Raw genomic sequence first — 24689 nt, forward strand, 5'->3', positions numbered from 1 at the left:
CCCAATGATAGTAATAAACAAACCGAATTCAAAATCAGCTGCATTTGGGATCTGGATATATTTCTGGCAAGTTTCTGGCAGTGCTCTCATGGGGTTCCGTGTCTCGGGCAAAAAGGTGAGTAGAAAGAGTATTGAGGTGCTGCTGTGGATTCTCCTGTCCTCTCCTTTCCCACAGGTGGACGGACGGTCCGCATGGCTCCATAGAGGATGAAGCCATCTCCAGCTGGCCCCTCGGCGGAGGCCTGCAAAGCTGCAGGGCAGGACGAGAAGAGCTGTCCCATGTGTCAGGCCTGTGGAGACAGTGCGGGCCCGGGCCCCAAGCCAGCACCTGGGCCAGGGTCTGGGTTAGCTTCAGGTTCTGGATCAGGACCTGGGGCGGTGTCTGGTCCCAGGCCTGATTCTGGTGCTATGTCTGCACCTGGGCCAAAGCCTAGCACAGTTCCAGGGCCTGGGCCGAAGCAAGGTATTCTGGGACCCGAAGTCCGCTCTAGCACCGTGACTGGGTCTAGCCCCGTGACTGGGTCTAGCCCTGGGCCTGCTGCTATGTCTCCAAAACCTGCACCCAGTCAGGGACCTGCATCAGGAGCTGGGTCCACACCTGAGCCAAAAACTGCGCCAGTACCTGGGCCAGGGGTAGGGAGTGGACCTAGCCGGGACTCTGGGACTGGGCCCAAAACCAGCGAACCAACAGCAGCCTCAACACCAGCACCACAGCAGAAGGCTCAGACAGCGCCTACAAAAGCCCCTCGGCAAAAGGTTCTGGTGACTGGAGGAGGAGGCTACCTGGGCTTTAGCCTGGGCTCCACCCTGGCCAGGAGTGGCATTTATGTCATCCTGCTTGACCTCCGAAGACCCCAGTGGGAGCTGTGTCCAGGGACTGAGTTCATCCAGGTGATGTGAAAGGGTCTTCTATTCATCTAGGCTAGTGAAAGAGGCGGGAGGAAGTGTCTGGGGTTAACCAAGTTGCACAGTATTGAAGAATCAGATAGTTTTAAGTCCTCCTCTGGGCCTGTTGCCTCTGTCTGGGCATCTAAGACTTCCCTCTCTAAACCTTATCCATAGTGAGGGGACACTAGTAGCATGGACCCCACAATGGTCTCCGAGAGGGGTCAATGAGACCAGCCACAGAAAACCATGAATAGGGGCTGGAGAGATAGCACAGCGATAGGGCATTTACCTTGAATGCAGCCAATCCAGGATGGATGGTGGTTTGAATCCCGGCATCCCAAATGGTCCCCGAGCCTGCCAGGAGTGATTTCTGAGCACAGAGCCAGGAGTAACCCCTGAGCGCCATCAGGTGCGACCTCCCCACCCCCCAAAGAAAGAAAACCATGAACAGAGCCCTGACTTAGTCCTAGACAGGAGGCCAGGGATGATAATGATGATGACATTGGTGATGGTCATGGGAGGGATAAGTGAAGTGATGATGTTGGAAATAAAATGGTTATGATGGTGATGACATTCTATAGGTTATATACAGTTATTAGGTTAGGTTTAGAGAAATGTATTGATAGGCAGTTTTTGTGTGTGTAATCAATCATCATAAAGTATAATCATACAAACCACCTGTACTCTTTCACCCAGATTACTGGGAATACAGTCAACTATGCAGTCCAGGGGCCAGAGAGATAGCATGGAGGTAGGGCGTTTGCCTTGCATGTAGAAGGGTAGTGGTTCAAATCCCAGCATCCCATATGGTCCCCTAAACCTGCCAGGAGCAATTTCTGAGCGTAGAGTCAGGAATAACCCCTGAGCACTGCTGGGTGTGATCAAGAAAAAAAAAAAAAAAAAAAAAAAAAAAAACCTCTGCAGTTATCTGTGTTAACAGTCATGATTGGAGCTGGAGCAAAAGCACAGAGGGTAGGGCATTTGCCTTGGACACAGCTGACCTAAGTTCAATTCCTGACATTCCATATGGTCCCCCAAAAACTGTCAGGAGTAATTCCTTAGTGCAGAGCCAGGAATAAGCTCTGACTATCACTGGGTGTGGCCAAGAGAGAAATGAGAGAGGGAGAGAGGAAAAAGAAAGAGAATAATAGAGTCATGATGGAGCCGGAGAGACAGCATGGAGGTAAGGCATTTGCCTTGCATGCAGAAGGACGGAGGTTCGAATCCCAGCATCCCATATGGTACCCCAAGCCTGCCGGGGGCGATTTCTGAGTGTAGAGCCAGGAATAGCCCTGACCTCCCCCCCCAAAAAAAGAGAGAGTCATGAATTCAGTCAGTTCTACCCCATAACTTCTCTTCACTCTATGATGCTTCATGCATGTAGATCAGGAGCCAGTTTAGGGACCTAGCAAGGTACAGGCTTTTATCTCTGTCTGCAGAGGACTCTGACCTCATGAGCTGCCTCTGCCTGTTTCAGGCTGATGTGCGGGATGAAGCAGCCCTGTACCGTGTCCTGGAAGGGGTGGATTGTGTCTTTCATGTGGCGTCCTATGGCATGTCCGGTGCTGAGAAGGTAAGGCTTTTGATATAAGATCTGAGTCTATACTCCCCTGGGGTAAGGAGAGAGAGTGTCAGCTCCTGGCTCTGCCAACTACAGCACACCTTTATAAGTGCTTTTCATTGACTCCAGGAAGGAAAAGGTTTGTGTTTGTTCCACAAGCTCCTCAGAGAGGAAGTGGCAGGATCCCGCATATACCTAACTGGACTCAGAAGTCACACCTCTTTGTGTATTTACAGTAGTGTTTTAAATGGCAAAATCTCAAAAATAAGTGATTCCCTTCAAAATCAGGACTAAATAAATTATGATGAAGGTGCACAGAAAACTTAAAATGAATGAGCAATTACGGGATAATTTTTCTGGTGCAAGAGAAGTGTTTGGTATCCTGGGTTGTTATTGTCACTGTTGATTAATGGTAGGGCAGGACCCAGGAGTTAGACTGGGTATGTGACTAGATGTCCTGAGCTCAATCTCTGACACCAACCAGCCCTTCTTAGTACTGCTGGGTTGGGACCCTATTAAGGAAAAAAACAGTAGAAAGGAGCAGGGAGATAAAATAGTGGCTTAGTGTGTGCTCAACCAAGGTTCAGTCCTGGCACAACAGGGTCCCCTAAGCATCACTGTGCACAGCACTGGAGTCCCCAGTACCCCAGAGATGGCCAAAATGTCCTCAGCACTTCAGGCCCTTGCACTGAACCAGTGGCCCAGCTGACCAAGGATCAAAAGAATCACCCCAGACCTCCAGAGCACTGCTTGAGAAGGCTCCCTTTTTTAAAATAAGTGGAAATGGTACCAATATTTTCATGTACACATATGTGCTGACATAGATTACCTTAAAAAATATGTGAAATTGGTCATGAGTAGGGGTAAGGGGGACTAGGAAGACTTTGGATCAGGACCATTTGCTCTATTTCTCTTTTGGAATTGCTTTTAATTGACTCTAAACCTATTAGCACATTGCCAACAGGGACCAGAGAAATAGACAAGTGAGTAAAGCATTTTTTTTAGCAGTTTGGCATTTCAGATGGGTCCCCAAGCCCTGCTAGGAGCGACCCTTGAACACAGAGCCAGGAAGAAGCTCTGAGCACTGCCAGGTTTAGCCCAAAGATAATCCACATTGAACCAAGCACTACAATTTGACTTGAGTAAATCATATTCAAATGTGGGCCAGGAGTAATATACACCAGTATCAAAGTGTTAAAGACAAATGTGGGGCTAGAGCAATAGTACAGTAGGTACTGTCCTATTAGCCTTCCACATGGCTAACCCAGATTTAATCCCCAGCATCACACATGGGACCCAAACTCTCACTAGGAGTGATCCCTGAGCATAGAGCCAGGAAAAAGCCCTGAGCAGCACCAGTGTGCCCCCCCCCCAAAATAAGACAAAAAATAAAAATAAGGGGCTGGAGCGGTGGTGCAAGCTAGCCTAGAACAGACCGTGGTTTGATCCCCGGCATCCTATAAGGTCCCCCCAGCCAAGAGCCATTTCTGAGAGTATAGTCAGGAGTAACCCCTGAGCGTCACTGGGTGTGGCCCCCAAAACCATAAACTAACAAACAAACAAACAAACAAAGATAAATGCAATAAGAAAAAGTACAGTCGATCCAGGACCAAAGGTGGTTGGTTCAAATCCTGGTGTCCCATATGGTCCCCCGTGCCTACCAGGAGCTATTTCTGAGCAGACAGCCAGGAGTAACCCCTGAGCACCGCCAGGTGTGGCCCAAAAACCAAAACAAGAAAAAAAAAAAAGAAAAAGTACAGTCGGGGGCAGAGAGATAGTACAGGGTTTGGGACACTTACTTGCATGTAGCCAATCCTGGTTTGATCCCAACATCACAATGGTCCCTCAAGAGTCAGCAGCTGTAGCCTGAAGACCCCTGCACTTCTGAGATGACCCAGATAAACCTTGCCATTACCTAGCCTGAGCAGTACCACATCCCTGGACCCAGCTCTGAACTAGTCCCTAGCTGCTGAGAAACACCAGAAAAGGCCCACAGGGCTCCATTGCAATGCTTGGAATTCTTCCAAAAAATAGATAATAGAATAAATTACCTCAATAAATAGAATTGAAAATTCAGCATATAACCCTGAGGCTAGCCTGGATTCAATCCCATATGGTCTCTAAGCACTGCCAGGAGTGATTCTTCAGTGCAGAGCCTAGATAAGCCCTGAGCAATGCCAGGTGTAGTTCAGAAACAAAAACAATGAAATTACTTCAAGGGGAATATTCTGGGGCTGGGACCACTAGAAGCTACTAAGTTTATCTTTACCAGCTATATCAGCAACAAACAGGCCTAAATTACTATGGTTATTGTTACTGAGCCACTTTCTGTTTGGTGTTTGGTGAGAGACTGATTGAATCCAGGACTGATACCTGTTAAGTTTGCATCCAACTTGATGCTGTCAAGTGTGATAACTTGTTAATTAAAAAAACAAACAAACAAACAAACAAACAGCATCAAGGCTTAAAAGAGTTTTTTTTAAATAAACTAAATTGCCTGCTATGTGTGATACAAAGGTCACCTAGTTCCTGGCACTCTGTCTCTTTCCCTGTGGCTGTATTCATTTTCCACACCTCAATCTGCTTGTTAGGGGAATTGTTGGGTCCTGCCCTCAAATGAGGGCATTAGGCACTGTGCCATGGCCTCTAAGTGGGGGGGTCTCACTTCATCCAGCCAACCATCTGCAGGTTCTGCCCTCCATTTACAGACCAGGGAGCTAAATCAGTCAGATAGCTGTGGGGTTTCCCTGTTAGTGGCAGAGTTGGCACTGGTGTTTCAGGACCTGTGAACTAGCCATTCAGCACGCCCACCTCAAACTCAGCCTCAGCAACATGTATGAGGTGGTGCTGTGACCTTTGAACTGTGACCCCACCACCTTGCTCTTGTCTTCTAGTTGCAGAAAGAAAAGATTGAGTCTATAAATGTTGGTGGCACCAAACTAGTGATTGATGGTAGGGGCTCCAAGCCGGGTGTGACCTGCTGTGTGTTTCTGGTTTTCCCCCTTCTGCCACAGGCTGGACTGAATTGGGGAGACTGGGAGGGGATGTGTGGGTGAAAGCCCTGGATAGTGTCTCCTGTCTAGCCCCTGCATGGAGTGGCTCAGCGTGTCTGGGGACTCTTGAGAGCAGTGAGCATAGAGGTGGGGAATCTGAACAACTGTTGAAGACCCCAAGTGCCTTCTGAACACATCTTGGACCCTGTGTTTCTTGGATTCTGAGTGAGCATTGCTGGCAAACATTGAACAGCTGCTGAGAAGAATAATGAACCTTGTAACCACAGGAGATCCTTTTACCCATAGGGAACTGCGCTGCTTAGGGGTTCCGTGGTCAGATTGGGATGGAAGACTTAGTCAAGATCAGAGGATTCAGGGCAGAACAAGAGCACAGCGAGTAGAATGCTTGCTTTGCACACAGCCGAGTCAGGATTGTTTCCCAGAATCTCATGGTCCCCAAGCCTACTAGGAATGATTATTCCTGAGCACAGAGCCAGGAGTAACACCCCTTAGCAGCACCCAAACAAAACAAAACAAAACAAAACAAAAACAAGCAAACAAACAAGATCAGGGGATTCACCTGAACAGGCCGCAGCCAGCAGTCTGCTCACGGTGGTCCCATTAGTGTGTGTGCACATGTTCTCGTTTGTGGCGTGTTGTGTTGACATGTTGTATGTGCCTTGCATGACCTTGCATGCTATGTGGATGTGCAGATGTGTGCACTATCTTGCAGTGTGTGTCCGCCGCCAGGTTCCAAGGCTCGTATACACCAGCACAGTCAATGTGGCATTCGGCGGGAAGCCCATCGAGCAGGGCAATGAAGACTCGGTGCCATACTTCCCACTGGAGCAGGTAGTGGTGCCAGGAGAGGGACAGGGTGGACGCCCCAAGGACAACTCAGGAAGCTCCCGGGGCTTCCCCAGGACCAAAGGGCTGGAGCCTCTGCTGTTTTGAGGCAGCAACACTTTGCTTTGTTTGGTTTTGGGCCACACCTGGTATTGCCCAGGAGGTACTCCTAGCTCTGTACTCAGGGATCACTCCTGGTGGGGCTAAGGGGATCATATGGGTTACCAAGTCCCAAATCCAGGCTAGTCATGCAAAGCAAGCACACTCTATACTGTACTATCACTTGGACCCAGCAGGGCATTTTTTCACCCAGCCGGCTTCATCATCATGACCTGCCCACCATTCTGTGGGTGCAGTGGGCAGGAGAGGAAATGAATGTGGGCGCTGAAAGGCATTGTGCACCCCTGAGTCCTGGACTCCTGGGTGCTGCCTTTGCTCTTTTGCTCTGCCTAGAGGAATGGAGGCGATTGGGTGGAGGAGGCCTGCAGTCATGTAGTCCCTAGAATTCTGAAGCAAAGGGGCAGAGTGTGCGGGCAGGAGGACTCAAGCCCCTGATCCTGAGCAGACCCTCTCCCCAACCGCAGCACATGGACCACTACTCCCGCACCAAAGCCATCGCTGACCAATTAATCCTCATGGCCAACGGAACACCGCTTCCAGGTGAGTTGGCACACATGCATACCCTATGACATCCTGAAGTGTCAATCTCCCCATTAGCAGCAGGGCTGCCTTCAGAGGACACTTCCTGGCCACCCTCAAATTCTGGCCAATAGCCACAGGTCTTCACCCCTCTAGGGGCCTGGTCCAGGAGGGTGAGAGGCCTGGCCTGCCTTGCTCAAAGAGGGGAGGAAAAGAGGGTCTTCGAGTCTGCTCTTAGGTCTCTTTGTTGGGGGGCTCCATTTGCAGTGCCTAGGGTGTCCTCTTAACTTCATGCAGGGGTTGTTCCTGAATGTTCTCAAGACTATGCAGTGTTGGGGATGAACTGACACTTGCCACAGAAAGAAGCTACATCAAGGCTGGAGTGATAGCAAAGCGGGTAGAGAGTTTGCCTTGCATGCAACCGACTTGAATCTGATCCCTGGCATCCCATAGGGTCTGCTGAGCGCCACCAGGAGTGATTTCTGAGCCCAGAGCCAGGAGTAACCCCTGAGCACCACAATGTGTAATCCAAAAACAAAACAAAACCAAAAAAGTAAAAAACAAAAACAAAAACAAAAACCCTGCACTGAGCCTAGTGGACAACCCCTCCAGCCTCCACTCTTGCCCTTGGAGTGACTCTGGGGGTGCTTTTTCTTTTCTTTTCTTTTCTTTTTTTTTTTTTAATAAATTCTTTAATTGAACCACTGTGAGCTACACTGTTACAAAGCTGTTTATGATCTAGCTGTTTTCATGGAAGAACATGTAGAATCAGGAAAAATTAGAAAGGGCCAATCAGGGGAGAGACCCAAAAGCTTCCCTGCTAATAACTATCAGAAAAAGCAGTCTTGCTTGGGCCCCAGCAATAGCACAGTGAAGAGTGCATTTGTCTTGCATGCAGCCGACCTGAGTTCGATCCCCAGCATCCCATATGATTCTTTCAGCACTGTCAGAAGTGTCTGAGCACCACTAGGCGTGGCCCCAAAACAAACAAACAAACAAACAAAAAGTAGCTGTACTGTCTGGTTTGAAAGAAAATCCAACTATGTTCTAACCCTGTGAAATCTCAGAACTAAGTCCATGTGCAGGTGTCAGGGTGAACTGAGTTCCAATTCCAGCTCCATTTCAACCTACTCTTGAATGGGTCTTTTGGTTGTTTTTGGTTCATTTTGTACCACACTGGGTGGTACTCAGGTCGATCACAGACTCAATGCTCAAAGGTTATTTCCGGCAATGCTTGAGGATGATCCATGCTCCAGAGAGCAAACTAGAGCTCTGGCATGCAATTCATATGCTTAGCCCCGTGAACTGTCTCCATGACCCTTTTACCTGTGATCTGGAGTTATATCCTCTCACCTGCCCATCTTAGGTTTTTTTGTTTGTTTGTTTGGTTTTTTGTAAAGGCTTAGATTTTTTTAAATTTTTATTGTGGCCAAAGTGAGTTACAAATCTTTCACAGTAATATTTACTTAGCTTTTTTTCTTTCTTTTTATAAAGCTGGAGAAGATGTTGAACTCTATCCCAAAATTTGTATGGGAATTAAAAACGCCCTGTTGTGGGGGGCGCTGGAGCGATACTATATAGAGCATTTGCTTTACATACTGTCAACCGGGGTTTCATCATTCGTATTTTATATCATTCCCAGAGCACTGCTAGAAGTAAACCCTGAGCACTGCCAGGTGTGGCACTCTTCCCCAAATGCCCATTGTCTTCTAAAAGTGGGCAACTCGCTAGTATCAGCTATATGCCACCTATTATCTATCTGAAAGTCCCAGTGATTTAATAGCTTCCACAGGAAGCAAGAACTTTAGGTCTATCCTTCCTTCCAAATATAGAAGCTAACAAGTACCTAGAGAAATTCCATGCTATCTTGATTATCACCTTCTGCTTACTAAAATTCAGAAACTAGCCCCTCAAAACTTCAACATTTAGTTCCCCTCACTGTCTAAACTCAGAAGCCATGTGGATTTGGAGCAAGGTCTGCTGAAAATTCTAGACCCTTGGAGGTGGTCTAGGAATGTCCTTTGGGCAACAGAGCTTGTGTCCTGCATGCATAAAACCCTGGATTCTCTCCCTAGCACTGTGCTCCCTTCTACAATCCACAGTTCCCACCATAATGCTATCAATGACAATAATTACGAGGAAGAAATCACGGGGGCCAGGGTATATACAGGGTCCAGAACACAAACCTAGCATGCACCCAAACCATTTTCAGGTCCAGCCACCACATGGTCTCCTAGTATTGCCAGGTGCATCTCTGCAAAATCTGAACAACAGCACATCCCCGGGCTCTTGCATCAAATCCTCATCCCAGTTGGCCAAGAATGCCCAGAATTGCCCTCATACCTCCTGAGTGCCACCAGGAGTTAACTCCCCCAGGCTCTGAAAAATCCCCTTTCTAGAAAATAGACGAGACTGAAGGATTGGCTGCCTTGGCTCATGGCTATTATATGGCTTACTTGAACCTTGGGGACCTGAATGCCAGATCCTGGGCAACCTGGCCAGCCATGCGATAGACACAACTTAGGTTGCTGGGCCTGGCTCCCTCCTGCTTCATCTCTGGGGATTGTCAGGGCTCCACGCCTGATGTTAGTGGGACCCCAGGTGGTTAACCCCATGCAGTTGGACTCTTCTCTAGCTGGGCCTCACTCTGCTGGAGCAGCCACCTGCAGCCCAGACACCCAATCCTCTGGCCGAGGATTATTTATACAAGAACCCCCAGCTCACCATGCTCAACAGAGTCATGGATACCCCGGTCTGGCCCCTCCATGACGTAGCTGCCCAGTGCCCTGCCAGCTGCAACCTGAACCCCGCCCCCTGCACCATGCTCTGGTGACCCAGGTTTAAAATGACCTGTGGGCTGTTTACCTGATACTTGCCTTCCAAGAGTCCAGCTAGGGTGATTCTGCCCCTGCATGCAGAGCAGTTCTTGAGGTTCTGTCTGTAACAAGCAGGAAGTGGTTAGAGTCTGGGGTCCCCTTTCTTGCAGACCCAAGGGCAGTGTGCCCACCGCTGTAACCTCTTGGCTAGGGGTTGGAGGGTGGGATGAGTCACTCCCAGTTCAACTTAGGGCTTATTCCTGACTCTGTGCTCAGGAATCACTCATGGTAGAGATCTCTGGGGGCCTTATGCCATGTGTGGGTCTGAGTCTGGGTTGGCAGCATGAGATGCAAGTGCCCTGCTCACTGTGTTCACTCTCCTGCCTTTCGTGACTTTAATACTAAAGGCATATGCTTGTGGCTGCCCTTCAGCCTGGAACCACAAAAGCACCCAAACAGATCTGCTCACCTTTCTTACCAGTGGAGGCTCCTTTGCAGAGAATTTGGGAAGTCCTAAACCAGCTTTGCTATGATTACAAGGACACTTCTAGCACAGAGCAGTGAGAGTTTGGGGATCATCCCTGGCTCTTTACCCACAGTTTTCTCCTTCTTTCCCTTGCTGGCTTGAAAGTGTATCTGCTCCCATCACTTCCTGTTACCCAAATGCAGGCTTGTTTGACTGTCACAACAACATGTGCTCTGGGAAAAATCACATCTCTGGGGACTTCTAGCCATAAACAGGGGTGGAGCTGGAAAGATAGTGAAGCGCTTGCCTAAAATGTGTCCAACCCAGGTTCTATCCTCAGTATCAGGAAGGGTTCTCAGAGTCTCACCAAGAGTGATCCTAAAGTACGGAGCCAGGAATACGCCTCATGTACTTCTGAGTGTGGCTCCAAACCAAAACAAACAGGGAAGATCCAAGCCCCCATCTCCGAGGGTCATCTTGAATGGAAATGCAGGCTGAGGGGCCAGAGAGATAGTCCGGGGATTAGCTAGTCATGCCTGCTTCTGACCCTGGTTTAGATCCTGGCACATCACAGAGTTCTTCTGGAACCACTAGGAGTCGTCCCTGAGCACAGAGCCAGGAGTAAACCCTGAGCATCACTCACTGTGGCCCAACCTGCTCTCATAAAAGAAAAGAAAATGCAGCTTTCTAGAGCATTAGACACAGAAGGCCCTTGATGAGATCTCTTACTCCTTATCAACTAATCATGAGGGAAAGGAGAAGATAGGGGTTTGCCTATAAAATGGGCATGGCAGGCCTCTGGGGTGCAGGAGGAGGTCACATGAGCCTGGTCACTGTGGAAATGGGTTTATTCCTGGGTGTGTGAGTTCCTGAGTTTTATGGAAGATGTGTGCACATTGGAGAGATAGTGAACTGGAGAGAAGTACAGTGTTTGCCTTTCACAGAACCAGCCTGGATTTGATCCCTTACATCCCAAATGGTCCTCCAAGGCCAATAGTGTGCCTCACCCCAAAAAAGTGTTTGTATAACAACTCAGATGCTTAGAAAGTGAGTTCACTATACTCTTGTGCAAGAGGGTGATTTGAGACTTTTCCCAGTTGTTACTTGCTGCTTCTGACCCTTAGCTGCCAGCTCCCATGGAGTGAATATCAGCTTGGCCTGTCTCTTCACAGGCCCCGTTCAGTGTGCACTGGATGGGTCTAATAAATGATGCTCTTTTCCTGTGTGTGCCTGTGAGGGGGCAGAGAGGGACTGTGGCTGGGGGCTGACTCCATGGCAGCCCCATCAATGGCCTCCACTCCACTCGAATGAACCGCATGCCAACCAAATCCTCATGGCCCACATGGACCTGCTGTATTCCGGGGCCTTTTTACTAGGCTGTGAGCACCCCAAGGGCAGGACCCTTCTTGGGCAGCTTCCTTGGATTCTTCTTAGCCTCCTTTGCTGGGCCCAAAGGGGAAGTGGATAGTGGGGAGGACTCTGTCTTGTGTTTGTTGAATGAATAAAGGAGTCATTGAGAATAATGACCCAAATGAAGAAAGCCCAAAGCTCCTATGGAGCTGAGCATGTTGGGCCCAAAAGATGTGCGCCAGGCCCCTACCCATGTTCTCCTGTGTCCTAGGAGGAGGCATTCTGCGCACGTGTGTACTCCGACCCCCCGGAATTTACGGCCCTGAAGAGCAGAGACACCTGCCCCGGGTGGCGGTAAGCTCTCCAGACGTGGGCCCTTGTGACCATCTAGCCATGGTCACTGCTGTCTGGAGAAGTGACCTGAGCCTAGGGCCCTTTGTCTGGAACACCACTGCTGCCCCCACCTTGCCCACCCACAACAGATGTGAGTGGGCGCTGGGCTGGTGGTGAGAATTCGGGGAGCATAACCCCAGATCTGGATCTCTGACCCAAGCAAGCAAAAAGGCTCTTAAGCCCCTCATATAAGGCCTCGTGGGCGGGAAGAAGGAGCTGCAGATAAGTTCTCTCCAGGGGGCAGAGGAGAGAGTACAGCAGGTAGGGTGTTTGCCTTGCTGGGATCCCCAGCATCCCATATGGCTTCCCAAGCTCCACCAGGAGTGAATCCTGAGCCCAGAGCCAGTAGTAAGATATGCACACTGCCAGATGTGGCCCAGCAACCAAAAAATAAATAAAGCTGGGAGTTAAGGTCCCTGCAGGCTCAGCTCTGTATTCACACACCTGCCTCCCCCAGGGCCACATCAAGAAACGGCTGTTCCTGTTCCGATTTGGGGGGCACAAGACACGCATGAACTGGGTCCATGTACACAACCTGGTACAGGCACATGTACTGGCAGCTGAGGCGCTCACCGCCGCCAAGGCCTACGTGGCTGTAAGTCCCTGTGTGGTCCGCTGACTCCCTCTCTTGGAGCTGGGTAGGAAGGGAGGGGTTTTCTCACAATGACTCTATGGGGTTTGGGGGTCTGTCCCCTCCAGCATAGTCACCTAGTATTCAGGACTTTCCATGGGCCATGGTCTTGTTCTATTCTATACAAATACAGTCCAAGAGGGAAGGTCCTTTGCCCATAAGAAAACTGTGAAGTTATGTGTGCCCATCAGGGTCATACAACTAGCCATATAGTGGTTCTGGAAATGAAGGGATTGCCCAGGATGGAGACTCCCAGAGGTACAAGGGATTGCCCAGAGTGGTGACCCCGGAAGTAGAAGGGATTGCCCAGGGGACCTACTGGTGACTCCTCAGTGACTGCTCTGAAAAAATAAAGGGTTGAGCAGCTGCATAGGGCCATGAAAAAGGGGAGTCCCCCTCCTTGTTTGACTGCTTCCTTCCTTATTTTTCCCCCTCAAGAGTGGGCAAGCATACTACATCAATGATGGTGAAAGTGTCAACCTCTTCGAGTGGATGGCCCCGCTGGTAAGTGCCCAGATGCCTTCCCCACCCTGAATGAAAAATTTTCTACCTTTCATTCTTTCCTATTCCAGAAACCCACATGAAAAAGCAGCTCTGCAGGACCCAAGAGAGTAGGGTGTTTGCCTTGCATGTAACCTGCCTATTCAATCCCAAGCACCCCAGAAGGTCCCCCAGATCCTGCCAGAAGTGATCCCTGTACACAGAGCCAGGAGATTGCCCTTGGCACAGTCAAGTGTGATCCCAAAATAAAAATCAGCTTTAGGAGCAGGGTTATATGGTTATATGGATGCAGCCAACTCGGACTGGATTCTTAGGATCATATGATCCTGAACATCAACATATGGATCCTGGAGACTCCCTAAAGCACTGCCTTGGTGATCCCTGGTACCTCATGGGCCAAATACCACTGCCTTCTCAAGACTCAGACCTTCTTTTGTTTTGATTTGGTTTTGGGGCCACACCCAGTGTTACTCAGGGTTTACTCCTGCTTTGCACTCAGAAATCGCTCCTGGAAGGCTCAGGGAACCATATGGGATGCCAGGAATTTAACCTAGGTCTGTCCCAGGTCGACCGCGTGCAAGGCAAATGCCCTACGGCTGTGCTATCCCATGGTCCCCAAGACTCAGACCTTCTGAACACCACTGGGGAGTTTCCCGAAAAGTCATCTTTGGAGGCCAGGGAGATAGGGTCAAAGGGCTGGAGCGCATACTTTGCATGCAGGAGAACCAAGTCTGATCCTTAGTGCCGCATGGCTCCTTGAACACTGCCAGAAGAACCCTGAGTACCACTGGAGTGGCTCTATAAGCAAAACAGAACTTTAAAGAGTTTTTCCGAATAACAGAGAACACATTCTATGGTTTTTAGTATTGGGCTTGCATCCTCATAATAAATCAGAGAATATCTTATGCCTTAAAAACAAAAGAGCCCTCAGGGGGCTGGAGCTATAATAGCACAGCTGTAGGGCATTTGCCTTGCATTCAGCCAACCCAGGACTAATCCAGATTAGATTCCCAACATCCCATATGATCCCCTGATCCTGCCAGGAGCGATTCCTGAGTGCAGAGCCAGGAGGAACCCCTAAGTGCTGCTGAATATGCCCCCCAACAAAGAGCCCTCAAATAATAGTCTTACTTTGTCATCCACAAAAAGAGTACCCCCCCAAAAATACTGTTCACTTTAGAAACTATTGCTCTTAATCTCTACCTACTCTTTCTTTGAGCAACCACTTTTTCCATAGATTTGCCTCCTCTTGACATTCTCTATAAATGAAATTACATAATATGTCACATTTTATGACCAACATCTCCCATATGATATGGTTTCCAGCTTGACCTATTTTGTGATGTGTACCCTACCCTACCCTACACTGCATTTTTCATGGCCAAAAAATTACTCCACTCAATGCATATGTCACATTTTCTTTATTTTCTCAGTAGTGATAGAAATTGGGGGATTTCTACTTTAAGTCTCTTCCCAGCTGTGTTCTATCTGTGTAAGCCTTTGCATTAACATAGGCCTCCATTTCTCCTGGGCACATAGTAGGAGCAGAATTGCTAGCCCACCTGTGTCTTGTTTGCTGAATCTTTAAGGATCAGCCAAACTTTTCCAGAGCAGCTGCATCATTTGACTTTCCTACCAGCAGCTTAAGCAAACCCCAAGAACCCCCAGGTCTTTGAGCTAGGTATCTGCCTTTTGGACATGGAGAATTTCACACAAATGTCAATCTTAGTTTAACCTGTGCCATTCTTCATGCATTTTCACCTTCATAGGCAGGCTGTTGCTTTCACCCACTTTGTTGTTGTTGGTTTTGTTTTTGAAGGGCTGCATTTGGCAGGACTCAGAGCCTACTCCTGGCATAGTGGCTGGGTAACTGCTCTCAGTGAGTCCCGGGGGACCATGTAGTGTCAGGGATCGAAACCAGGCCTCTGGGCATGGAGTTTATGTGCTCAGTTGAATTATCTCTGTCTCTGTCTGTGTCTCTGTCTTCTCTCCTTTCTCTCTCTGTCTCCCTCCCTCCCTCTCCTCCAACCCCTCTCATCTCACTGTTGTTCTTTCTTTCCTTTTCTTACTTTCCCTTCCTGGATTCTTGGCCATTAGGGCTATTGGCATGCAGGTGTCACTAGAAATGAAGCCCAGGATCTCATGCTTGCCTTGAATTCTCCCTAAGCCACTGACTATCTGCTATCAGGTGATGTTTAGGACCCTTTTTTTTTTTCCTTTAAAAGTATAGAAATCCAGGGCCGGAGAGATAGCACAGTAATGTTTGCCTTGCAAGCAGCCAATCCAGGTCTTAAGGTGGTTGGTTCGAATGCCGGTGTCCTACATGGTCGAATCCTGGTGTCCTACATGGTTCCCAGTGCCTGCCAGGAGCTATTTCTGAGCAGGAAGCCAGGAGTAAGCCCTGAAAAAGAAAAAAAAGTAGAAAAAGTATAGAAATCCAGGGCTGGAGTGGTGGCGCAGCGGTAGGGCGTTTGCCTTGCATATGGCTGGCCTAGGACAGCAGCTATTACAGGTATTAGGATGCATGCTTTGCATGTGCCTGACCCAGGGTTCGATTCCTAGCACCTCATGGGTCATGGGTCCCTTAAACCTTATTACATGCAACCCTGGAGACCCTGAGCACTAGGTTCAGAAGCCCAGTGGTCCCCAGCAGTACAGAGCCCAAACAGCACAGCATCCCTGAGCCTTACCATTTAGCCATTAACCCAGTTTTGCTAAATATTATCTGGGCCTCTGAGCACTGCTTGGGAGGCCCCCAAAGAAACCACATGTAGAAAAGACAATTCTAGGGGCCGGCGTGATAGCACAGTGGTAGAGCATTTGCCTTGCATTCTGCCGACCTGGAACGGACCTGGGTTTGATCCCCGGTATCCCTGAGCCTGCCAGAAGCAATTTCTGAGCACAGACCCAGGAGTAACCCATGAGTGTTGCTGGGTGTATCCCCAAGACAAACAAATAAACAGACAATTCTAGAATCCAATTCTCCTCTTTGGGGTGTCTTTGGGTGGCAGCTGGGGTATGTGGATATGCCTCTGAGCACTCAGACCTGCAACTTCTGCCACAATTTTCTAGATCCAGCCTCTTTATGTTCACAAAGGTAGCAGATAGCAAGCCCAGGTCCATGAGGCAGGAGCTGTTCTCATCTCAGGCTATTTTCTTGCAGTTTGAGAAGTTGGGGTACAGCCAACCCTGGCTGCAGGTGCCTACTTCCTTGGTCTACCTGACAGGTAAGGAAAGGGGTATGTCTGTGAAACACCTGGGCAGGGAGACATTTTAGAGAACTAGAGCAGGGGCAGCCAGGAACTCCCAGGAGAAGCAGAGGCTCCCTAGCATTTGAGGGAGAGAGACCTCAAATACAAATTGGAGTCCACGCACTACACCATTTTACACCCGGGTCAGGAGGCTAAGGTGAGGATGTTGAGGTTTTCCTCACTCTCTAAGGATCTGACTGTTCCAAGCCCAGCCCTAAAGCAAGTTCACCCTCTCTCTCTCTCTCAAAATCATACCACCCCCATTTGAACCTCACCCCACTGGTTAGATGGCTTGAGAGTCCCATTTAAAGACAGGACCACTGGCCAGAGCGATAGGAAATTGGGTGCTGCTTTGCATGTTTGCATCCTACATGGTTCCCTGGGCCTTCCAGAAGTGATCACTTAGCCAGGAATCAGCCCCAACTACTGCCAGGTGTGGCTCAAAACAATTTTTTTTAAATGAGGCTATAGAGCCCTGAGGTTGTGGCCTGCAAGATGCCACTGTGAGAAGTGGAAAAAACAGAAATCATGCATGTGTGAGTTTAGCTGATTCCAGGGCCCATCCCAGCCCTTGGGGCCTGATCTGGAAGGCATCATGACATAGAGGATGCCAGGGAGGAGAGAGGGGCCTTTGGATACTTAGCACTGACTTCCAGATTCACAAAGATTTCTCTCCTGGATCTAATGTCCACTCCAGTTCCCCACCAGGAACCCTCCACTTCCAGCCCACAGTAAGTGGGCTTCTCTCAGTAGGAATACACACAGATGTGTGTGTCCAGGAGTCCTCAAGTTACAAATCACTGTGATAACCTGTCCTAGGCTTAAAGTGGTCGAATCTCCAACTTACTCGTCCCTAAATTAATGGCCTGGTTCAAACCCTCTGAAAGGTCACCAAATTACAGCAAGATGAAGCTTGCAGATTCTAGCCACTTAGCCACTTTTTTTTTTTTTTTTTTTGGCTTTTTGGGCCATACTCAGTGGCGCTAAGAGGTTACTCCTGACTCTGCATTCAGAAATCGCTCCTGGCAGGCTTGGGGGAATCATATGGGATGCCAGGAATCGAACCTAGGTCCCTCCCAGGTTGTCCACATGCAAGGCAATCGCCCTACTACTGTGCTATCTCTCCAGCCCTCTAGGCCACTTTAGACTAATGGTCCCAAGAAGAACTAAATGTACTGGGTATACGGTCCCCTATGGTGAAATGCCTCACATCTGAGATCCCAAGTCTTAAGACTCCTCAGAGTCCCTAGTACCTGGCCAGATCACTGACATATGAAACTCCAAACCCAGGAAATGTCTAAAATAATATGATCCCAAAAGGATCATAAGGAGTTTCTTCCCTCCCTCCTGCAAGCTCTGCTGCTGAGATTTCCTTTGACGAAATCCAATGTGCTCAGTCAGCCCTGTCCTTTCCAGATCTATCCATGTAGCACATTGCATGGTTTTATTTCTCCTTCAAGCCTCTGCCTCCACAAATCTTAACCCTGACATGATTTTTTGTTATTTTGGTCTTCGGGTCACACCTGGCAGTGCTCAGGGGTTATTTCTGGCTCTGCACTCAGAAATCACTCCTGGCAGGCTCGGGACCCTATGGGATGCCGGAGGTCGAACCTGGGTTGGCCCCAGTTGGCAGCATGCAAGGCAAATGCGCTACCATTGTGCTATCACCCTGGCCCCACTGACAAGATTTTTTTTAAGTATACAAAAGTTGGGGCAAAGGAGATAGCTCAGGGGTTGATTGGGGCCAGAGCATTAGTACAGCAGGGAGGGTGCTTGCCTTATATACGGATGACTTGGCTTCAATCCTCAGCCTCCCATGTAGTCCCCAGAGCACTTCCAGAAGTGACTTCTTCTTGTTTAGTTTGTTCTGTTTCTTGGGGGGCAGTGGTGGGCACATCTGGTAGCACTCAGGGGTTACTCTTGACTCTACACTCAGAAATTACTCCTGGCAGTGTCAGGGGATCATACAGGATGCTAGGAATCGAATCCAGATCGTTCGCATGCAAGGCAAACATTCTTTCTGCTCTGCTATTGCTCTGGCTCCACTAGGAATGATTTCTGAGTACAGATCCAGAAGTAACCCCTGAGCATTGCCAGATGCGATCCAGAAAGCAAATAAAGGGAACATGAAGCTAGGGATGGAGCTCAGATTTGCCTGGCATGCGTAAGACACTGGGTTGGATTCCCGGCTTGGATCCCTGGCTTAACCACAAGAAGAGATAGCACTAGAACACGCATGAGCATGGCATGCATCCCCTCAAGCATCAACCGGTTTAGCACTGGTGGTTCCCAGCACCTCGGAGTTTAAACACAGAATTAATAGACCTGAGTAGCCTGTATATCTCCAGAGCTCTGAGCATTGTTAGGGAGCCCCCACACCCCAAAGCAGATACAATATACAGATGCCTCAGCTACTCCCCAGACTAATTCCATAAACTTCCAAAGCAGCAAGGGGCTGGTCAAGTAAAGCACCTTTGCACAGGCTAATACTGCTACTGAAGGACCTGAGGGCCTGCCCCTACCCCATTCATCCCAGACTCCCCTGGCACACTTGCCTGAGCACAGCCCTCCAATCACTGGCCCTCTCTCACTCACAGCCATCATCATGGAGTATCTGCACCTGGCCCTGCGACCCCTCTTCAGCCTCCCTCCACTGCTCACCCGGAGTGAGGTAAGCTGGCTGCTGCTGTGGGCAGCTGTTCTCTGAGACCCCTCCCCTACGTTTCTATACTGCCACTGCCTCATACCCCAGATGCTAATGTGGGGTCTCAGAATCTTTTTCTAGAGGTAGAGCTTTTTCTGTTTGTTTTGGTTTGGGGACCATACTCCGCAGTGCTCAGGGCTTACTCCTGATGGAGTGTAGGGGACCAGATATGGTACCAGAGATTGAACCCCTAGTCAGCCACTTACAAAACAAGTGCCCTACCTCCTGTACTGTCACTCCAGCTTCTGGAGCCAAATCCTTAATAGTCATTCCAACCTCTGAGGCTCTGCTTACACTTCTCAAATGAGGCAGCTTCAAAACCATTCCTCCTGCCTCACAACCATCCTCCTCCTGCAAGATCATCCTCTCCTCTAACACTGTCCCTGCTTCTCTAATTCTGTCCCTTCTCCCTGAAGACTCCTCCCCATCATTTCATTCAAGGCAGCTGATCTTCCCAACTAGAGCTGCTGATTCTCTGGTATTCGTGGTTCTGGAAACCACGTTTCTCCACTGACTCTGCATAGGCTGGAGAAGAAACCCCGCTCCATCCTTCTCGGGCTGGACAAGTAGTCAGTGTTTCATCACATTAGTAGGAAAAAAGGACACACTGAAGTGGGCCAGAGTGATAGTATAGTGGGTAGAGCACTTGCCTTGCATGTGACAACAGGTTTGATTCCCCCAAACTCCCTGGTCCCCTGAGTCCATCTGGAATGATTCCTTAATGTCGAGTAACTCCTGAGCACCCCTGGTGTGACCCAAACCGGTGTGACCCAAACCCCCGCTCCAAAAATTGAATTGAATTGAAGCACATATCTATGTACTTCATGTAGGTGTAGATTCTAAAGCAATTGGGTGTAGATTGTGTGTGTTGAGAGAAATGGCAGGTGGACAGGTCTGGAGATGTGTTGCTTTGGCAGACAGATCATTTGCAGCTGAGGTCCATCCTAGACTACAGTTTTTGTATGGGAAACTTTCCCACTAAACTATAGAGAAGAATAACAGTTGGGCTATTATCTGGAAGGGGGAGTAGCTTTATGAGGGAGAAGCACACTCAGTTGGATTCTGGGGCAATTTCTGGTACAGAGCCGAGGGATTGCTCCTGGAGGTGTGGGACATGGAATCTGGGGCTCCTGCAGGCAAAATGTGGAATCCAACACTGTGGTCTCCACCCTTCTGGGCCATCTCTGGCCTCACAGAATCCAGATTCTTTTTTTCTTTTGTGGTTTTTGGGTCACACCCGGCAGTGCTTGGGTTACTCCTGGCTCCATGCTCAGAAATTGCTCCTGGCAGGCACGGGGGACCATATGGGATGCCGGGATTTGAATCGATGACCTTCTGCATGAAAGGCAAATGCCTTACCTCCATGCTATCTCTCCGGCCCCCAGAATCCAGATTCTTATCAGATATTTTGTCCATTGAAGAAAGTTATGTATAAGTCAAGGTAGATATCTAATTGCAGAGATCTTGTCTGCACCATCTGAGCTACCTTCCTGAAGGCCCAGAATGCCTAACCCATTTACACACACATACACACACACACATACACACACACACACACACACACACACACACACAATGTACATTTAAAGGAGAGGCTCATGATGCAGACTCTGTGCAGGAAAGCAACAGGTGGTGGCAAGGTATTTGCAGACTCCTCCTCCACTCTCTACTATGCTCCTAATGTGTGCTCAGTGGGGAAAAGCAAAATGACTAGACCAGGGGTCTCAAACTCAATTTACCTAGGGGCCGCAGGAAGCAAAGTCGGGGTGATCCTTGAGTCAAAGTCAGTAGTAAGCCTTGAACATTGGGGGGTGTGACCCAAACAACTAAAACAAAACAAAACAAAAAAAGTTTCCTCTAGGGCAGGGCCACAAAATGTTGCACGGAGGGCCGTTTGCGGCCTCGAGTTTGAGACCCCTGGACTAGACTCTTATTTTAAGATGAGAAACAGACGAGTTAGTGACTCGAGGCCACATGAGTCAAGGCTTGACTTCACATTTCAGGTTCAGTGCTCTCTAACTGGGGGGTGAAGTAGAGAGCAGTCACAGAGAGTGGCTGTGTCCTCTGCTTTTTCCTTCAAGTCATCGAGGCAGCCAAGGACTGAGAATGATGCAAGAGTGAGCATCTATTTAGTGGGGATCTGATGCCAGGCTCTGTGCATTCTTTCACTTCTCTTCCCTAAACATTGCCCCCATCCCATCATCTCCATTTACAGAGAAGTCACTCGAGTGAAACTTTAACCTGCCCCTAATCAGTCACTAAAGTAGCAGAGATATAACTGGAACCTAAACCAGGTAGAAATGATTTCAAGCCTACCCCCTAGCCTGTGAAATGCATCAGGAATCGCACCCATGTAAAATGACTTTCAGGGTGCTGCTGAATCATTATGATGCACCCCACATCTGTGTCCCTCTCCTTTCACGGAAGATTCTAGCTCCCCGACACCTACCCCCATCAGCAAAAGACTCCCTTGTTAGCTAGGGAAGTTTCTGGGTGCGATGTGCTCTGGCTCCTTCTGCTGGCCAGTCTGAGACATGCCAACCAGCTCTCTACTAAGACTGATGAAGACTTCGGTTTAGCAATTTGGAATTGTTCTTGTAACAAATGCCTATTCTGAGCCAGGCACTAAGCTGAGAAACACAGGCAGGACATAGGACATAGTCCTTACCCCCAGAGACGCTCACAATACGAAGAGGGAGACAATTCATAAAACCTCTACTCAACACATAAGCCAGTGCTGAGGAAGTTAGACTTGTCAGAGAAGGTGGCAACTAAGCCTGAAATCTGAAAGACAGTGCACCTGCTTACCCAATTTACAGCTGAATCCTCTGAAAGGGACCAGAACTGGCCTCCTTTTTTTCCATAAGCATACAAAACCAGAACTTCTATGGACCCCAGGATCTTCCTTGGTGCCCTGGGGTAGCGTCCCCCTGGCTAATCCAGCTAGTCCAGCTGAAAAGCTAGGTAGGGAAAAATAAGTCCAACACAGGGAGAGCAGTTCTGCTGTGTGACTCGGGGCAGTTCACATCTTTCTGATCTTCCAAACAACTAAAAAGAGATGGTGATAGCAGCAGTTCAGAGGATCTTGGAGGCTTAGACCTAGGAAAGATTAAGCCAAGCCAGTTTTTTTGTTTTTTTTTTTTTGTTTTTGGTTTTGGACCACACCCATTTGACGCTCAGGGGTTACTCCTGGCTATGCGCTCAGAAATCGGCCCTGGCTTGGGGGGACCATATGGGACGCCGGGGGATCGAACCGCGGTCCGTCCTACACTAGCACTTGCAAGGCAGACACCTTACCTCTAGCGCCACCTTCCCGGCCCCGCCAAGCCAGTTTTGGTGAGTCTGGAAAAGCATGTGCGCTCCGGGTCACCTCGGGCAACTTTGCAGAGCTATTAATTACTTCTGCAGAATCAATGGTTCTAATTACCAGCATGGGCTCAGCTCCACGCCCTGCGGTTTGCCTGGCCTGGCTGTATCTCAAGCTGCTTTTGAAAGCCTCGAGAGCTTTCTAAAGCCTTCTCCCATCTCAGAGTCGCACGAAGCATCTCAGGGCACGAAGCAGCTACCCAAAACTGCCTCACCCAAGTTGCACCCAAGTTCCAGCTGGGTGCTAGGCTCAGAAAGGGGACTGCAGAGGTGGGAACTGAGAGTTCGATAGGGGCTGCAGATGCAGGGAAGGGATCCTGGGGGAGAGCCCAGACAGAAATTGAAAAAGGGAGAAAGGTGGGCCAGTCGTTGGTGACAAGAGATGACAGGAGCAAGCTCAGCACCCGGGTTCTGGAAATTCTGGGTTCTGAGCTAGCGGGGAAAGAAAGGCCTGCGCAATCCTCCTGGGTGGGCCCCCATCCCTGGCTGCCCCGCGTCTCCCCGCAGGTGTGCAGCGTGGCCGTGACACACACCTTCCAGATCGCCAAGGCCCGGACGCAGCTGGGCTACGCGCCCGAAAAGTTCAGCTTCGCAGACGTGGTGGAGCACTATGTGCAGTCCACGCGCCGGCAGCATCGCAGCTCCACGGTGCGGACGCTCCTGCTGCCGTTGCTCTGGCTGCTGTTGCTCCTGGGCCTGCTCGCTCTGGCCCTCCACTTCCTCGACCTGCAGCCGTCAGTCTTCTGACCATCACCCCCGACCCCACTCCCACTCTCCAGGCTGATCCCTGAACCCACACCTCTCCTCCTAATTCGGACCCGCCCGGCCAGCATCCCTGGGTTAGACCCTGGCCCTGCCCGTCCTTGTTGGCCTTTGACAATGAGGGTCGTCGCCTCCCGAGCCTTCCCCCGACCCACCATTCCTCTTTGGTGGTGCCCTGGTAACCCCATTACCCCACTTCTGCAGCCCCATCTCCCCCCTTTCTCCCCCATCTTCTTCTTTCGGAACTGACCTAGTTCCTCCCTCTGATCTGGCCCTGACCCTCCCGGTTGGCTCCTCTCCCTCTACTCACTGGTCAGAGCTGTCACCAGTGTGGCCTGCTAGGGACTTGGCAGACTTGACTTGGACTGGTCTGGAGATGCTTTGAGACCTTGGCTTGGAGTAACTCATTTGCGAGTGGAGTAGTTCATCTCCCAGTGCATTGGTGCTTCAGTCAAGGTTGAGACTCAGCCTGGCTCTTTTCGGTTTCAGGTTTATGAGTCTTAGTATGACACAGCATAAGTAATCACAGTAGTAATCACAGGCCAGTACCAGTAAGTATATATTTTAAAAAAAAAAAAGATAAAGAATAATTTAATTTATTTTAAATAGCTTGTTTGTTATTTTGTTTGTTTTTGGTTTGGGGGCCAACATCTGGTGATGTTCAGGGCTTACTCCTGACTGTATTCAGGAATCACTCAGGGGACTAGGGATCTAGGGATCAAACACAAATCAGCCTTACCAGTTGTACTCTAATCCCAAAATAGTTGTTACTGAAATAAATTTACTCAGAAAGAGGTAAGGAGAGAAAGGAAAATGCACTCAAGGGAAAACATTGGCTTGAAAGAACAAGTCGGGCCCGGAGAGATAGCACAGCGGCGTTTGCCTTGCAAGCAGCCGATCCAGGACCAAAGGTGGTTGGTTCGAATCCCAGTGTCCCATATGGTCCCCCGTGCCTGCCAGGAGCTATTTCTGAGCAGACAGCCAGGAGTAACCTCTGAGCACCGCCGGGTGTGGCCCAAAAACCAAAAAAAAAAAAAAAAAAAAAAGAACAAGTCAAAAAAAGAAAAACGTTTATGGGCCCGGAGAGATAGCACAGCGTGTTTGCCTTGCAAACGGCCGATCCAGGACCAAAGGTGGTTGGTTCGAATCCCGGTGTCCCATATGGTCCCCCGTGCCTGCCAGGAGCTATTTCTGAGCAGACAGCAGGAGTAACCCCTGAGCAATGCCGGGTGTGACCCAAAAACCAAAAAAAAAAAGAAAAAAAAACATTTATAGGAATTGGACATTTTGAAAATGCATTGATATAATTATAACGGGGGAAAGATAAAACTTAGTTATCATAGAATAAACATACTTAAGACTTTGTAATGTTTCTCTATGTAATGAGGGAGAAGTAATCTCCCTAATCTTCCATGTTTAAATCCATAGACTTTCCTTACTCCAGCCCTGCTTGCCACACAAACATCACCTCCTTGTCATCTTGGATGTGGGTATACCATGATTTGTGTAAATGCATTCATGT

The 24689-nt window shown here is 49.2% G+C and overlaps 1 protein-coding gene across 1 annotated transcript; it reads left to right on the plus strand.

The window, feature by feature from the left end:
• Positions 1-207: 207 nt before the first annotated feature.
• SDR42E2 (short chain dehydrogenase/reductase family 42E, member 2) lies at positions 208-23152 on the plus strand. Its single transcript, XM_049788153.1, has 11 exons — positions 208-891; positions 2366-2461; positions 5344-5401; positions 6176-6294; positions 6873-6948; positions 11831-11913; positions 12410-12547; positions 13022-13087; positions 16248-16311; positions 18933-19006; positions 22913-23152. Exons 1-11 carry the CDS (start codon positions 208-210, stop codon positions 23150-23152), a joined length of 1698 nt encoding a protein of 565 aa, XP_049644110.1.
• Positions 23153-24689: the final 1537 nt, after the last annotated feature.

This window comes from Suncus etruscus, chromosome 15, assembly GCF_024139225.1.
Source record: "Suncus etruscus isolate mSunEtr1 chromosome 15, mSunEtr1.pri.cur, whole genome shotgun sequence".
Lineage (NCBI taxonomy): Eukaryota > Metazoa > Chordata > Mammalia > Eulipotyphla > Soricidae > Suncus > Suncus etruscus.